Source organism: Sabethes cyaneus, chromosome 3 (assembly GCF_943734655.1).
Source record: "Sabethes cyaneus chromosome 3, idSabCyanKW18_F2, whole genome shotgun sequence".
NCBI classification, from domain to species: Eukaryota; Metazoa; Arthropoda; class Insecta; order Diptera; family Culicidae; genus Sabethes; species Sabethes cyaneus.
Genome location: NC_071355.1, coordinates 214,309,533 through 214,327,009, shown reverse-complemented (window position 1 = coordinate 214,327,009; position 17,477 = coordinate 214,309,533). Strand labels below are relative to the sequence as shown.

Genomic DNA, 17,477 nt, shown 5'->3' with positions numbered 1-17,477 from the left:
CTGTGCCACTCAGTATCCCGAGCAGTAATGTATGCTAACCAACTTTACGATCCTGCCAATTCCGATATTCTAGATTTTAGTAACCTTGGTCATCTCGTTGTACACTTTAAACCAATCTTCAATACATTGTACTATCAAAGTAGAACAAAATTAGTCTGCTTTAGCAGAGTTCACTGTGGTTAGAATATAAAAAGTTGCGCCTCAAAAGCAATTGAACAAGGACTTCCCCAGAGGGGAGGAGATTGAAAACGAATTTCTACATCGTTTTTTTCCTGGTCAAGCGTTCCCGAATGGTACATGGTGTTGTCAATTGTTCACCATACAGTTCACCATGTGTGAATGCATGTCAGATGTCTGAAGTACGGATCCTTGGCGCAAAGACCGAGTAACCAAGCTGAGACACACACACACACACGATGAGGTAAGAGCGTTAGAAAATGTCTCTGCCCGGAGGTAGTTGTCACTTTGGTTTCTGTTTGACAGTGAAGGTGAACAGCAGTAAAAAATATGTTCTTATTATGAAAGGATCGCTTCAGGCACGATAGCTATACGATATTTATCCACGCTTACGATTCGAATAAAAGCCACCCGCCCCTCCTACGGTGTGTGGAATCTATTGCCGGTCAACTGGACCACGTTTGAGTTATGCTGAAGCAACATGACGCTTCTGTTGCGCAGTGTTGACCTTTTCCCCAAACATAAATGTTTTTGTGAATGTTGAACTCCCGAGTGGGAAGGGGGGGGGGGAGGTAGCACAGTATTGTTTGGCGAACAGAATCAGCACCATGTCGTCGTTTGGGTTTGAGTATTACGTGGCTGCTACGCTTGAAGCGAAAAGAAAGCACTTTTTGTCACTGTCGAAGAATAAAATTTTTTGTTTGCGTTTTATTCAAAGTTTGCTTTAACAAAAGTAAGAGGGATTTAGTCCGGCAAGTTTTTTCGGCTGCAAACGAAGTGAGGCGGTTTTGTGGTTTTGTTCAATTTTGTGAAGTCAAATCTTTTGATACATTTTAAGCAAACTTTAAGTTACTCGTAACTTTTATAATATATCTAAGCACATTCTGAAAAAAAATTAGATCAGACTTGAAAAAAAAAACCCGCTATGATCGTTGAGACTAAAATACCAGCTATGCAATTAAAAAAACCAATATCGGTTCTTCATTAGTTGAGAAATGCCAGCAAGATTTTACAGATTGACGTACAATATCTGCTTAATTCTTGGTTCATTTGGAACTGTGCAGCAATCAGAAAGAAGCAAAACTTGAATTTTTCGCTAGCTTTCCGCTGCGCCATGGTTCCAAAATGGCAGTACGAGAAGTGAAGTGGGCTAGTATTTTTACCTTAGTTGATCTTAACCGGACAGTTCCCAAGTCCAGCAGGTCCTTGACTGTCAAACCAGAATCGCTGAGAAAATCAGTATTCTCCACTACGCGGTTATTGAAAATCCAGCGGAAACTGTGTCTCTGCCTTAACGCATAAAAGTGACAGCCCTTTTTAATACCTAAAGAAATTCCTTCCTCAAAAACTAGAAACTGGTGACCAAAACTTGAATTGATAATACGTATCTAGTAGATGTGAGGCGTACCCTGAGGTCGTCGACCTCTTTCAAGCTCTTTGCTGAATATGGTTCTCGATGGTTGTTCATTCGGTATTTTCTCTACATTGTTAGCTGTGCAGGACGATTGCGGGACCAGTGCTACGATGTTACGATTGACTATCACATCATAGAATTCACGGGGCAAGCGTCGTTGTCAAACTCCATCCTATAGTTTACCTAGGCATGAATTGGTCACTGGATCTTACCCTCAAAGGCTTCAAGGGTTTGTGGGTTGCTTTTTTTCAGCGCCATGCAACGTGGCCGTCAAGTGCCACCGAGAACATCAGTGGTCAGTGCTTTGCAGATTACGGGTTCTGTGTAATCTGCATATTGCGGGATTTTGGATGGTGGTGCCTCGAAGTGTTTGAAAATCCTCACAGGAATTCAATTTAGTAAGTACTGCAGTTTGGAATGTTTTGGAGGAATAAAGATTTTTAATTTTGCTGGATTTCTAGTATTGACAAAGAAAGTCTCTCAAGTTACTCGTCAGTATCTGACCCATCAAATGATGCTTCATAATTCGATGAGCTGAGTCGGTAGGAGCAGCCTTTTAATCACAGTGAAACCGCATCATTCTGAGCTGTTGACATACCTTACGCAGTCATTTCATAATAGAGGCACTTTTTAATGCCTTATTCGGTGGTATCATCCATTATCCAATTCTGGGTAGGCAGAACACCTCCGACGAATGTCATCGGAAGGAATCTGCTGCGGTTCACTTTGGTCCCGATATCAAAGATTCGAAATGTAATTGCTTGCAATCCAGTATCTTTACCAAGTGAACGTTAGAATACATTTACCGGTCAATACCATAGTCTAACAGGTCCTTGACAGTCTTGTTAGAATGATTAATTACACCGGTAGGAGCACGAAACCTCTATTTTGATTTATCATAGTTTGAAGAAAACTTCTGAAACTCAATCCTTAGTGCAAACACACCTAGTTTGTGTTACTGCAAAAGTGATCTTAGAGCGTTAATTCAAATGATATCACCACCACCCTGATAATATACGGGGCATGTCGATTACTTCTACGGAATATCCTTCCGCAGAACCCACACGTTCTACAGTACCTTTCTCACAGTTGTTATTCACTTGATTCTCAATGCCGGGTCACACTTAATCGTCTGCTCACATGGCAAGAAGTCCATTCTGTCGTAACCCTTGTCTGGGCCTTGTGGCGCGTAGACATGAAGTTGTCTAAGTAATGCGGGACTGTCAATCGCGGATCATAACACCGGTCTTTATAAGAAGGCTAGTCTTGCGGATGCATCCTTAGGAGGTTACGTAGCGAGCGCGTATCGAATTCGATTCAGGAAATCCATATCTCTTCATAGATCAATTGACGCGAATTCGAGAATAGATCTTACTAATCAATAGTACAATGGGTGAAGTCACAGTGGATCAGTGTCGACAGTAACTTTCGAAATGAAGCTAAGCAGGATGTTAGCCTTATCTACAATAGACGAATAGTGCGTTCCAAATGACAGTTGGTAATCTAACAGAATACCTAGATTCTTGATAAGGTCGACATGATTCAAAACAGTTCCGTCAAACAGAACAACAGATTGTTCAGACGCTGATAAGAAGTCTTGCGGATGACGTGCTAAATTTTCAAATCATCTGCATAGATCAGAACACAGTTGTTCGGTATAATCAAGGAGACATCATTGAACAATAGAAGTGGTCACAAATTACTTCCTTGTGGAACCCTGCATTGCGGACTGAATGTTGTCGATTCAGTAGATCCTATCTTTACGTATAGCTGTCGGTTTGTCAAGTAAGATTTCATCCATTTATAGAGTTTATGACGTTGAAATTTGGCCTACAGTATACTATGGTTCGCTGTGTCAAAAGCAGCTTGTATATCCGTATGTACTGTACCTGGCGATTTATTGCGCATCCTATGAATTTGTCGTTTTAATTTGATGAAAACAAATGTTTTGAGAGTGTATCACATGCGAGCGATTTCTCAACGTCCGGATTGTGGAAGATAGAAAATTTGCTCGACAATCTAGGCTAAGTTGGTCTATTTTGGGTGGTGAAAAGAGGTAAGGTGTATGTGAGCTATATTGCCCAAGCTGCTAAGTAAGTGGAAACGTGTTAAGATTTTCTGCTTTCTTGTTTTCAATTTGCCCGGTCAACCTAATCGTCAATTGTATATGTATATGTATATGAATTGTATATGTATATGTATATGATTTTTTATTACCGAGGTTCAGATTAAAATTGTTCAGCTTTAAAAAGGTCATACGGGATCAGCGCGGGTTGGACTTAAAACTGGACTTGACATTGAACGGGAGGTTAAAACTGAATTTGGAACAATATGAACTTGAAGTTTCTGGAGTAATTCTTGCTGAAACGGAGCAACTACTAACACGAGATCTTCAAATATTGGAACTAATTGTTTGAAAATGGTTAAAAAATAAGAATTACACCTTTGATACCTCGAAATAGTGGACCCTTCGTTCGCCAAGGGGCGAATTCAAAAAAAGTTGAATTTTGAGCAAACCTTGAGATCTAATCATGTGATATTTCATAAACAACAAACAAATGGCTCGGTTCTGTAAAAAAGAAGAACAGGGTTTTCAAATGGAGTAAAAAAATTTTTACTGCCATCTTGGATTTGGTCGCCATATTGGATTTTATCGAAAAATCGCCGTTTTTGCATTGATCCCCTCACCGATTTTAATTTTAGGAAATTGAAACAATTAATTATCTGTATCAAGGTTTACAACTCTCATATAATGGAATATCTTGCTACAGAAAATTAAATGTTTTATTTAGTTAATGCCATTGCACACCTAACTTGATGAATGTTTTTTATTGCATTTTTTCTCAGCTTTCCGAGCTGAGCTTTGGTGGTCTAGAAATTGAAATCGGTTGAGGGTATCATGGCGAAAACGGCGATTTTTTTTATAAAATCCAGCATGGCGCCACATCCAAGATGGCCGCCAATTTTTTTTCACTTTGTTTATAAGCCCTATCTCTCCTCTTTACATAACCGTGTCGTTTGTAGTTTGTTTCATAGCAAATTTTAGAGCTATCACAATAATTATATGAAAATTGTTAACCTTGCTACAGATAACTTGTTGTTTTATTTAGTTAATGCCATTGCACACCTAATTTTATGAATGTTTCTTGTAGAATTTTTTCTCAGCTTTCCAATGGGGGTCTAAAAACCAAAATCGGTTGGGGGGTTCATGACGAAATCGACGATTTATTGGTAAAATCCAATATGGCGACCAAATCCAAGTTGGCGGCCAAAAAAATTTTTGCTCCATTTGAAAGCCCTGTTCATTTTCTTTACAGAACCGGGCCATTTGTTAGTTGTTTCATGGCAAATAATGTAGATCTCAAGGTTTGCTCAAAATTCAACTTTTTTTTTCAACCTGTTCACTATTTCGAGGCAATTTTTATTTTTTAATCATTTTCGACCAATTTAGTTTTAGTTTCAGCGAGAATTACTCCTACATAAATAAGAGACCCTTTCCAGTATCGTCATCGACTAGAGACTGGAGTATTTTCGCCAATCAATTCCATAGTCTAGTGGGTCTTTGACAGTCAGACTAAGTTCACTGACCCATCAATATTCGCAATAAGCTGTACTGTCGCATGAAATAATCATAAGTAGCTGAGTTCAGATACAGCATCACGTAATTTTTGATGTAGGACTACGTCTTTGATTTCTATTCTATCTATATGGGGTTGCACCTCAGAGAAACGAAAAGGGAACATGTAACGAAAAGTGGTTATAGTTTGCACGCTTATAACCCACTCATCTGTCAATAGATTCCAGAGATATTGGTATCAATCGATTGGAAATTTTTTTTAAAATCCATTACAAAATAATAGATTATATGCTTCCCTAACAGACGTTTAATAATTGAGAAAATATTAGACGAATATTGATTATTTCATTATTTAATTTTTTGCCTTCCCACGTCAATACTTCCCTAGCACGGATGACAGAAATATATACGAGATGAGCTATGGGTTAAGCTCCCTTATGATTGTGTTTAATCCGATCCCCATCCCTATAGAATCCGATCAAAAATTAATGAGCTTCAGCTGTTGCTGCTTCCCCGGATAAGGCAACGAAGACATCCACAATCACCAAGCGAGACGCCAACAAACCGTAGAATCCATCGACTCATCTGCCAGCGAACGATATGGTTTTGGCTGCTATGCCTTTTGCTGCGCATCGTCATTCGGTCAGCGGCTTTGGTTAGCGACACATCGGCAAGCAGCTTTCGAGTCACATCAGTGGCATCATTTTAAAGGGCAACTTGGGCATCTATGTTCGAAATTCGTACAAAAGTCACCGGTTTTAGTGTTGGGAGACGAATTGCTCTACATTTGTAGTCCTACGTCAAGCCCGCGCCCGTGCCACTAGTCATGGACCCTTGTACTTTTTGTAGTAATTTTTTCCGATTTTAGTTACGGTTGAATAATACCAATCTCAGTTCCTGAAAAATTTGCATCTCATTTAATGTGTGTACTGTGGCTATAAAGAATACAAACATAGTTCTTGCACACTATTAGAGAGTAAGTAAGTCATTAATTGAGCATTAGGGTAAGAATGTAGCCTACAAAGTTTGACGAAATAAATAAATTATGAAATCTAGTTTTTGTTCGTAGTTGAACACGTCGGCATTATCAAAATCATCTGACATCCATTTCCAAAACGGGTGGCAAGGTGTGCATTTCTGCCATCTCGCAAATTCACAAAATATTAAATCACGCTATTAACCCTAGTGGTTGGCAATAAATTAAAAAAGTAATGTTTACATTTCATTATCAATTATCATGAATGGAATTACGAATTGCTTTCCGACTCTTTTGTTGAAAAAACAAAACAAAAAAATTTATTTATCCGTTTATTAAATTCTGGTCGATACTAATAACTCGGTTTAAAGGTTGTACAACACCGGAAGAATCAGCGTACAGAATTCTGCTTCGGGAACTGCGTTCTGATAAAATATAATGCAAAATTAGGCTTGAAATCTTTCATTTTATTGACCTTGTTTGCATTGTTTCAAGCACGAATCGATTATGACAAGACCGAAGTTTCGAAAATCGCACTAAATTAGAACTAGATCTAAAGTATACCTAAACGTGCAGTTCATTGTATGCTGATATAGTAGCACAAAACTTTAATTTTAGTTAACCAAAATTTACGCCTTCTAAAGCTCCTCGTCCTCCTCGTTCGCTGTCGCACCCCATTCATAGGGCGAGCACTCCCATTTTCTGCCATGATTATACCGCCGATCGATATTATTTAATTGCGCATTATTACCGGAGCACGGTTCTTTGCTGCTGGTGTTGTGAAGTATCCAATCGAAAATTATTTGTGTAGGTACTATGGTTGGTTGCTGTTGCTGGCGAGTTTTCCACTCCACAGCCTTGCAGAGGCAGGCAGGCAAGCAGCATAAAGCATGTCAGCAGCCTATAATTGTGCGCGACATGAACTCTCCTCGTGGTGGTATTATGCATTAATTATGATTTTCCGATATCGATGGGTGAGGTGTGAATTCGCCGGTTGTTAATCGGTTGTATGGTGTATCGATTTTATGACTCAAGCGTGGTGGGATTTTTTCCTAATTGGAGCGCAAAATCCTGGATCAGTGTGCATCGATGGATCTCAATTGATGCGAATATCTCTGACCGCCGGCCGCTTCCCGTGGGGCTCGAAAGCCCTTGCTGCTTTCGGCTACAATTCCGAGTGGGAGACAACACCATGAAAGTGATTCACCCTTGGCACTTGACGGGATGACAGCCCCATGTTACTTGTATAATCCACTAAACGCACAACAATGATAACGCGCTTGACCTCTGCTTGTTTACTTTCGCACTCGAACGGAATAAGTGATAATTTTACATAGGAATTAAACGTATCAAATCATGACAGCTCGTCTCAGAAACTAAGGCACACCTCCTGTTTGCTATTATTCGCAAAATACGTAGTTAGTTGGTAAAGAACATCTCGTTCGTAAAGTTTGTGCGAATCCCTTTCGGTGTGGACAGACGGTGAAGTTGTGCAAATTCGTTCCATTTAAACAAAATCAAAGTTATCTATCGTCGGTCAGAGCTCAACAGCAATGCCGTCATCAACCGCAGTTTTACTATCGGCGCTGGAATTCGCTGTCCTAAAAATCAAGTATGTCTGTGAGTCTGTGATAACCCCGGAGTTTTTCTGCTGGTTCGTCCTTTTCGTTCTAAAATTGTTTTTCTATGTTATGACATCGTCTAGATTCAATGTTTGTGCTGCAAAACATTATTTATATATTTTAATTAAGCAGATGTGGTAAGGTGGCTCATTCTAGCTTTCTGTTTTGGTATGTTCAAATGAGTGAACGAGACCCATTCTCGACAGATAACGAACATGATTTGAGCTAGGTATCACTGGTGAAATGCAGTTTTGCAACGCATGGCAGCAATACCGTTATCAGTTAATAATAAAACTGTGAATTATATGTCTGGTTTCTTTTCAACCAAACACCAGGTATCTGACGAGAACTCAACTCAAACATTGCTAGTTCAAAATTTATTGTTATCTTTCAACGGTATGATTGGTTCTCAACAATTCAATGAAATGTCCATGCTATCGTGAAATTCCATGTTATCGTATGTTCAATCATTGAACAACCACAAGCTCATGCTTCGTGAAAGACAGTCTGGTTGTACTCGTCTGGCTCAGATAATCGTATCAAATGAAATTCATGAAATGTGAATACATTAAATTCTGAATCATGTTCGCTGTGGCAATTTTAGAAATTGATGCTATCCATCGGTTTGCGGATTCACAAAAATTTGCCAGCAAGCAAAAAACTCACAGTCTTTTAATGCCGGCCTGAATGGGTTAGTTTAGTCGTTCAAAAATGGAGAAGCAAACCGAGAACAGCGACTATCTGGGTCACAGACAGTCCTCATTTTCTTTCTCATCTGGCTGCAACTTGTTGACTCATTAAGACAGCGATAATGAACATGAAAGTTGTGAGAAGCTTTACAGTATCATTCCGATGTGAAGCAATTCGATTTAAAAAAAAATCCGTGAAATTTTGAAACTTAACATTGGTTAAGTTCTCAGCAAACGGAATGCTCTTGCCTTCTGGTTGGCATCGGTTTACGGCACTGATCTTAGCAACAAATAATTGCATTTTAGAATGATTTTGCTTGAGCCAGTTTATCCTTCACGATGAGATAATTGCAATTCAGTTTTATTTGCTAACGCTGCGCACGTTCGGGTGTTAAAAGTTAAAAGATCTGCTGTAAAAAATTCTCGAAGGATTATTTGAATGGTTTTTGAAAAGTAAGTTTTCTTTAAAGCAATTTTCTCCGTGATTTCCCAAACACATATTTGGCACATATACCTTTACGGACTGGTTACTGTGAATCGTTTTTCGTGCTTTGACGGTTGTAGGAAAGAAAAAGCAGATAGTACAGCGTGAACTAGGACAAGACAAAACAGGATTAGTGACGTTTTTGAAATTTTGAAAATGATTCAATACTAGTAGCACATAAAAAGACCGATGTTTATTTTAATATCGTTACCAAAGTATCGATTCTCTCAAGTTTCGGATCGCATTTTTACATATGACTTATGTGGAGAAATTGGCGAGTTAAGGTTGTTAACATATTAACTTATTTCTTAATTTTTATAATAGTAGTTTTTACAATTACAGGAGGGATTAAGAAAGTAATGAAACACAGAGTCGATAGGATCCAACAGATTAAGATCAGATGTGGAGTGGAAAGAGCGGAAGATGAGGTTAAGGGAGGGTAATTGAAGCAACGCTTAAGAATTTATGTACCGCAATCTTTTATCCAAGCTAGGGGATTGATGGATCGAAACGAGCTGTAATCAGCGCATTACAACCGGATTCGAACCCACTACTCCTCTTAAGCCTTGTGGCTCGCCGATAATGATGATCCTATAGGACCACGCGGGACTCCTACGATGTAAATCGCTATATCTGCGAGGAACGGACCCGGGAAAAAATGCATTTCTCTCTTAACCAGTCTTAGCCTTACCTGGACTTGCGAAAAAGGACTCCCCAACAAACCTTTTCGTTGCAAAATAACTTATTTAGCGTTTGTTAACCGGTAGTTAGCTATACAACGGTTGAATAAGCTGCTATTCAACAAAAATGTTTATTGAGTAATTTATTTTGTCATTTTCACACATAATGTGAGGCCCTGCCGAACACAATTCTACTTCGTATATAGAAAGCACGCGTGGTGGCTGGCTAATATAACTAATCAAAACATATTACCGTCGCACTGTATTTGCGAAAAATACTAAACGCGAGGTAACCGTGAACGTTTTACTGACTTTAAACAAAAGTAATAAACTAGGTCAATGCAATGCGGACCGTAAAAGACTGCCGATCAACATCAGCCGGGACTAAAATCCGGGTTCAGAGTATGTTAGATTAGGATGAATGGTGTAGGGGTGCTACATCCCCCCCCCCTCTACAGAGCTGCAGGTAATCTCAGCAGGAGATTGCGAACAGCAGCTAGCGTAGAAATAATGGGGAACCACCGCGGCAACATTTGTTTTCTTTACTTATAATATTTATATTGCTTCGTCTTTTTCCTCGTTTTTCTCTTTAAATATATACATTCGATTTCGTTTTCTGGATTTTGACTGAATATGATGGATTTTTGTTACTTTTTGCTAGATACAGTTTATTATAAAACTTTCTGTAATTACTTTTTTTTCGGAGAAAAAATTCTGTAAATTTCAAAAACAAAAAAATGTTTGAAACAAAAATTCGGTTCATGAAAATATATTCTCTGTGTTCAGGTTGACAAGGAGAATGCAGTGAATGCATTTCTAAAAACAGAATCCCTGTCTCGGGTCCAAAAACTGCTTCCGAAATTGAGTTTTCCGACTAAATGACTATTCATTTCCCCTCAAACTTCATTATTAGACTTCCTGTATCAAGGTTCGTTACATGTATTCAAAAGATAATACCAATTCCATTACGGGGTTTACGTTTTCATTATAAAATTTCATTATTTGAAAAGAGAAACTTATTAGTCTAAGGTATTATATCAACCTTTCAGATTAAACATTTTTAGTTTTATCTTGTTTTTCTCCAGCACAAAATTGCTACTTCGGTAACCTGCCATCTTTTAGCATGGGTTTATTCTCAGGCCCCTCATCACCCTTCCTTCATGCTGAATTCTATATTATCCCGATATGGCCTATTGATGCAGTGCAGTGCAAAAATGAGGCCCTTATAGTAAAATGCACTGGTTTTGCCACGCCAGGGATGGCTAAAATTGGGGACTGCGCGCTGTCATGTGGAACGAGGTGGGTAAAGTAGAGAAAAGCATTGAAGGAAGTGTACCCAATTACACACAAGCACGCTTAAAAAAAATTAACAAGCATATTGCTCATTCAATAGCGATTATAGCAAAAATAAATGCAGTGCGGGTTTTACAGCAAAACACCCGGGCGATATCACAATAGATCAAACGTTACTGGTCGCCTTGAAGAATCCATACAGGAAAAAAACCTGCCATCGTCCGACCCAGGTCAGCGATTCCGTGGATTTCACTCTTATTCTCGATCATAACTCAGAGGAGTTCAAGGCTGGACATGAGAAGAACGACTCATTTATTTTCACATTGTCACACCTAACCAGGGCTTCGACCGATCCTTTTTTTCTACCGCAGTCACACCAACGCGCATTCAAGTTCACACCGTCCGTTTAGTGGTGGAATACGAACGCTATGCATAACACAACTGGCAGTTTGCTCAGTCAAACGCCGATTGCACGCAGTAGAACGAACGCGTTCTAGAGCTTTTTAACATTTTCGTTTCGATCAAGTTGCCTTTATCGTTTGGAGCAGCGAATGACTGCAAAACAGTCAAATGACTGGCAATTACCACGCTAACGAAAAGCAACCGCACAATCGTATGATTCAATACTACAAAACAAAACAACCACTACATGTGCATGGAAGAAGTCGGTCGGACTCCGTCCAATGCAAACGAATATTTTGCTTGCGTCAGACCGACGTCCGGGTGCCAACTATTACTGTGAGCAGCCGATTTGGAGACAAAAAGTGAAACGAAAAAATACGTCACCGTATGCTTCCAGTCAGTTTGCGGTTTATATTCTCAAAGCGCAAAGCAAAACGGGAGATTGACTGTTTGCTTTTGCTGAGATGCCGCATGAATTGTAAGACGGCAACAGCGCAAGCGGCAGATTTACTGGATTCAAAAAACAGTCAAATGATTGTTCAAAAAGCGGAGTTTGAATGCGGAAAGTTCGCATTCACGGCAGTCACATTCAACTTGCGATCCCTTTTCAAGCCCTGCACCTAACGTTAAGCCCTATTGTTTACAACCCTACTTCATATGTAGGAGGTGCGCAGTGGCTCGTCAATGTAAACAAAACATTTAACTGTCGTGCTGTTATAGTGCAAAAAATAATGAACGTGAGGATACCGGGAACGTTTTGCTGACTTCAAACAAAAGTAATAAATTAGGTCAATGCAATGCGTAAAAGACTGTCAGTTAATATCTTCTGAGGCTAAAATCTGGACCTCAGAGTGCTAAATTATTACGAGCGGGATAGGGGCGCTACATCTTCCCCCTCACAGAGCTGCAAGTCATCTCAGAAGGTCGGGATGGTTATGGAGCATTTGTAGAGTTAGTAATTATCTACAATTTTGATGAAGAAAGTATAGTTAAGTCTTGTGTATTTACAGCGCTATAGGACTGCAATGCAAAAAGAACGCTCTTTTTGCTACCAACAGGATAGCAGCCTTATAGCACCATAAATAGTAATACTTACTTCAACAATATTACAGATAATAACTAATTCTGTGGACGCTTCATACGCTATTTTTTCAAATTCTGCTCGACTGAGTTGCGATAATCAAAAGAGCAAAATCGAAGCGAAACGTGAACGTGTTGCTGGGTTTAAACAAAAGTAATAAACTAGATTAATGCAATGCGGACCGTAAAACACTACCGGTCAATATCTTCCGGGACTAAAATCCGGGTTCAGAGTGTGCTCAATTAGAACGAGCGGGGTGGCGGCGCCTATTTTTGGGCGAGGTTTTTGCCATTAAAAAGAACTTTGAGCATCACTTTAGCATTTTTTGTTTAAAAAATTTCTACTGCTAAAAAAACTATTGCCAAAATCATTAAAATCAGTCAAGTTAGTCTAAAGTCATAAATTTAAAAAGGTTTCATGGCAGGTGGCAGGTTTCAAACCTGAGCAAACATGGTGATTTTCGGAACCACGCTTGGAGTTAAAGAACCCTATGCTCGAAATACGGCTGGACAATTCTCTAAACCGGAACTCTCTTAGCTCTAAAATGGAACAAGTAAACAACTTTTGAGCAATAGTATTCTTAAATTTGGGACTTGCTTCCAGGTAACCAATTAGCATTAACATAAACAGTAAACTGACCACTTATTGGCATTTCTGGTATTTTAGACAGTAGACAGTTGCTTCTTATCAAGCTTCTTGTCTGTAAAACGGCATTAAAAACTCTAATGCTTTGTCAGTAAGTTGCTGCAGATAAGCATTATCACCACTATAAGAAGGTTAGCACTAAAGTAGCAGTATATTTTCCCAACGTAACATTTAAATAGCATTTAAAGTGACTTAAATGCCTATTGTGTTGCGTTTGAATAACTAATGGCTTATTGGTTACCTGTGCTGTACTCTTGTTTTTAGTTAGTTTGCATCAAACTACCCGGGTAACCAATAAGCATTAATATAAGCAGTAAATCAATCGTTTATTAGCATCCCAGGCGTTTTATACTGCAGGTTGCTGTTTATCAGCCTTTTGACTGCATAATTGTTGTAAATTGGCATCCACAATTCCATTTAAATTCTTCTTGTCGGTAACTAGCTGTAAATAAACATTGTCAGCACTATAAGAGGGCTAGCACTAAAGTAGCCGCATATTTTGCCAAAATAGCATTTAAGTTGCATTTAAGGCAACTTAAATGCTTATTGGTTTGCATTTAAATTGCATTGGAAATGCTTATTGGTTACCTGGATAGGCTTTTCTGAAAGTTTTATCAAAATCTATCAATACTCGTCCATTATGCCTACCGTCCATAATGTCTACCGTCCATTATGCTTAATGTTTTTATGCCTATCGTACATTATGCCTAACTTCCGTATATCTATGGTCCGTATGTCTATCGTTCATATACCTAATGGGGTACACTCATCGTCGAGGCAGGCGAATGGTGTATTTTCATGATTCAAATAATCTTTTTTTCGCAATTCTGCATTACATTGATTGATTAATTCAACATCTGGTTGCGAACTAGAAGTTTTTATGGTGAAAACACCACTTTTTCGCATCCTGGAATCACTGTAGCATATCATTTTAGAACTGGAATTATTACTTCCAATTTTCAATTACCAAGAAAAAACATTTTCCCTCGTTACGGCCTGTCAAATAGGCACAGTATGTCTTACAAGTTGTTCTTGGAAATGTTTTAGAAGTTAAATTTTCTTTTCCGTTTTGTTGGATGGCAAATAATTGCTTCTCAATTTATCGTCCACTGTTACCTTCGTCGTCGTCGTCGACGACGACGTGGATTTCTAAGGAAACCAACATCCTACGCATACACCGCCCGAAGCCTGGATGGACACTCACTGAAGCCAATACAACCGGCTGCTGTACCGGCTTTGGTTTTACCGGAATCGTCAGCTTTTCCAATTACGTACTGCTCATGCTTATCGATGTGGTGGTGCTGCCCGACATCAAAATTTCCCAGAAACAATCTTCTGCACGGTCAGCTGCTAATTTAACATCAATTGAATTGCGAACAACCAGCAGGATGTTTCGTTAAGAAAGAAAAAAAAAACGGGTCCGGGTCAGTACGGCAATTTTGTTTTCTTTATTAGTCCTATGGTTGCGTGGGAACAACTTTTCACTTTGGCTTCTCTATTTTCGGACATGCCCATTATCTGGTACCTATCATCTTGAGATCGTAATTATTATTTTAAATTGAACAGACATCAATTTCTGAAATCGCCGAACGAAAAAACTTTGTAACTTTATTGTATGTCCTTGCACTGTAGCAAAGAATAACCTCTACGGTGCGGGAATCAAGATCCAATTTGCAAAAGTAAGGGTTGTAAATCAGGCGCTCACAAACGGTAAATAAGTACAAAATGCAATTTGCCTGCAGGGAGCTGGCTACGAATGGTTGACTTCCTATTCAGATAAAAACGTTATCGACAACGGGGAACGGAAAGACTCACGGTTGGTACTAGTTCTATTCTGAATGGGAAGAATGCACATTGCACGACTCCTGATGGGCATGTGCTGCGAACATCAGCAATTTCGCAACCAGCCCGCAATCGAAATCGGAGCGGCAAACTTAGTAGAGCATTGTGAAATTTTGTGGCAATTTTTTGTTCGATTTCCATTGTATATAGGAAGCACATTTTGTTCGCTCTGTTTTCTCGTTCCTACTGGGAAAGCGAGAAGGGATTGCTACGTTATCCTTCATGGTCTCGACATCGTCGGCTCGAAACAGTAAAATTAGCTCGATGTAGATCGATCGAAAGAGCTGACTTTGCTGTGCGCCGCGTCCCGGGGACTTCGGATGATGAATTTGTAAATAATACCTCCATGATTTGATTCTATGGCTGCCTGCGGCTATAGACCAATGTAGTAGGAGCTATCTTCCGTTGAGATCCCATCAGTCACTGCTGAGGGTTACGCGGATTTCTGAACGACCACATTACATTAAAGTAGAACGGAATGGAACGGAAAGCAATCTGTTTCGGAATAAATTGGTGGCATTTGCTGATTTTTACCCGGTTTGATTTTGATTCGAGTCATTTAATCTTACAAAACCGTAGACATAAAACGTTCATTTAGTTTAGGAAATGTTCCGTTCAGCACAATTCTGTTTTCGATACACGAATCCAAGCGATGCTTTCTTTGTGTGGCATCCTATATTTGGAGTGTGACAGATCTGCTACTAGGATAATAGAAATCTGTTGCATAAAAAGGCCATGAACTAATGCCGAAATAATGGAAGAATAGAAAGAACTGCTCTGCTAAAGCTACAGATGACTTTAGGCTGGCCCTAAAACAATTTATCATTTGACTAGAATTGAAAAGATTGTTACGGTCAAATAGTTTGTTACATGGGTTTATTGCTTCTGCTGAACTCTATTATTGTTTTTCGTAGGTCCAAATACAATAAATTCTACACTATTAACATATGAATAACTTTGAATACTCTATAAATAACGCACTTTTCTAGTACAGAACAAATTGTACATAATGTTTTGGATTTCATAAACATCTATAAGCAAATTTTTGGACACAGAAAACATTTCACTGCTCATAATCATAGTTGTATACATTTTACAAATTCTACATATCTTGTTTCATGCATAAATCTATGTTAACGCTGCCGAAAAGCTTCACCATTGGATATTCGTCATCAACATTAAGCCTATGTTCACCAGAAAAAAAACAATTTGTTAAGTTGCTCGCAAACACACACTCAAGTTACGCAATGAATCGCCATCGCTATCGCGCTTTTGCGAAGAAGCTTGCTTAGGTCACTAATGCCGTTGAAATGTTTGAAGGAAAGTTTCTGCTACAAAAAAAAAAACTACCGAAGCTAAAACATACAAACTCACTAATTACCTTACTGTTTCCCTAATTTCCGTTTTGTTTCATTTACCGTGCTCTTTTTCACTTTCTCGCCACTTCCCAGTTCGGTTTCTAATGGCCAACTAATTTCCGTCCTTATCTTCTTGCTCCAAGCCTGCACCAAAGCTCCTGTTAGGTTTCCACTCAATCCACTCCTTCTTTCGTACTGTACCACCACCCATACCATCCATGACTGCGATTCCGTTCGATTGCGTTCGTTTGGCCTTTGCATGTAATAGTATTAATTTCAGGGACCGTGACAAGACCGGCGGCAAAGCGGCCAACATCAGAATGCCATCCGCTCCAGCCCACACTGCCGAGGAAGCCCGCCTGTTGGGGTGAGTAGACCGAGAGCGCTGGTTCGCCGGGCTCGTGGAGAGAGAGTTAAATTAAACCAGTAGCATCCTTTTTTTCTGTTTGTTTTTATATTCTTTCGATTTTTCCTTAACATATGCTGAATTTACTGCATCTTGGTTTTCCCATTATCGATTTGAACAGCGTGTTGATTTATTCATGGCAAAACTAAAAATGCTCACATTGCAAAGAGTGCAAAATAACAAAACGCAGTTCGACACAAGCTCTCATTTTCCGTAGATTTAAGTTAGTCTAGATATTTAAAATATGGAGTATGATGACAAAAAACGAACCTGCCTACACTCTCATCGCAGTAATTTGATTTAATAGATTGATCGAAACATTACAGTTATATCACACAACAAAGCGTCACAACATGCTTTCATAAATGCCATTTATAAATTTTTAATTAAGTGTTAAATTATAGGATCAAATTACAAGTTACAGAAGGGTGTCATATGATTCTCGTATTATTTTTCCTGAGTTTATGTATCGCCAAAACTACAAAGGTTTTGTAATTCGTTCCAATAGTTTGGTTGCGTTTGAAGGCCTCTTTTAATGTAATCGCCAATAGAATTGCATTTGAATCTCTTCACCGCATTTGCAATATTAATCGACAATGAAATAAAATAATAGTTAAAATCTGTAGTTCTATCTATTATGGAGTTTAATAGCAAAATAGTCATTAAGGAAATAATGCGTCTATTCTATGTGCGATTCAAAGGTGGGGTTTTCATTCACAATCCCTAATTTTATTTGTATAGTAGGTATTCTGATAGAAAGAGGATATTTGCTTCCTTTCCGATCAACGGGAAAAAATACCCATCACTATGCCAGCTTGAGTTGAGAACTTA

General features: G+C 38.9%; 1 protein-coding gene across 2 annotated transcripts in view; it reads left to right on the top strand.

Moving 5' to 3' along the window:
• LOC128741279 (protein NDRG3) overlaps positions 1-17,477 on the top strand; it is a 120,380-nt gene that overhangs the window by 53,913 nt on the left and 48,990 nt on the right. For both annotated transcript variants that reach the window (XM_053836974.1, XM_053836973.1), the window contains exon 3: positions 16,521-16,607. In XM_053836974.1, coding sequence (XP_053692949.1) covers positions 16,521-16,607 — 87 coding nt within the window. The remainder of the gene's footprint in view (positions 1-16,520; positions 16,608-17,477) is intronic.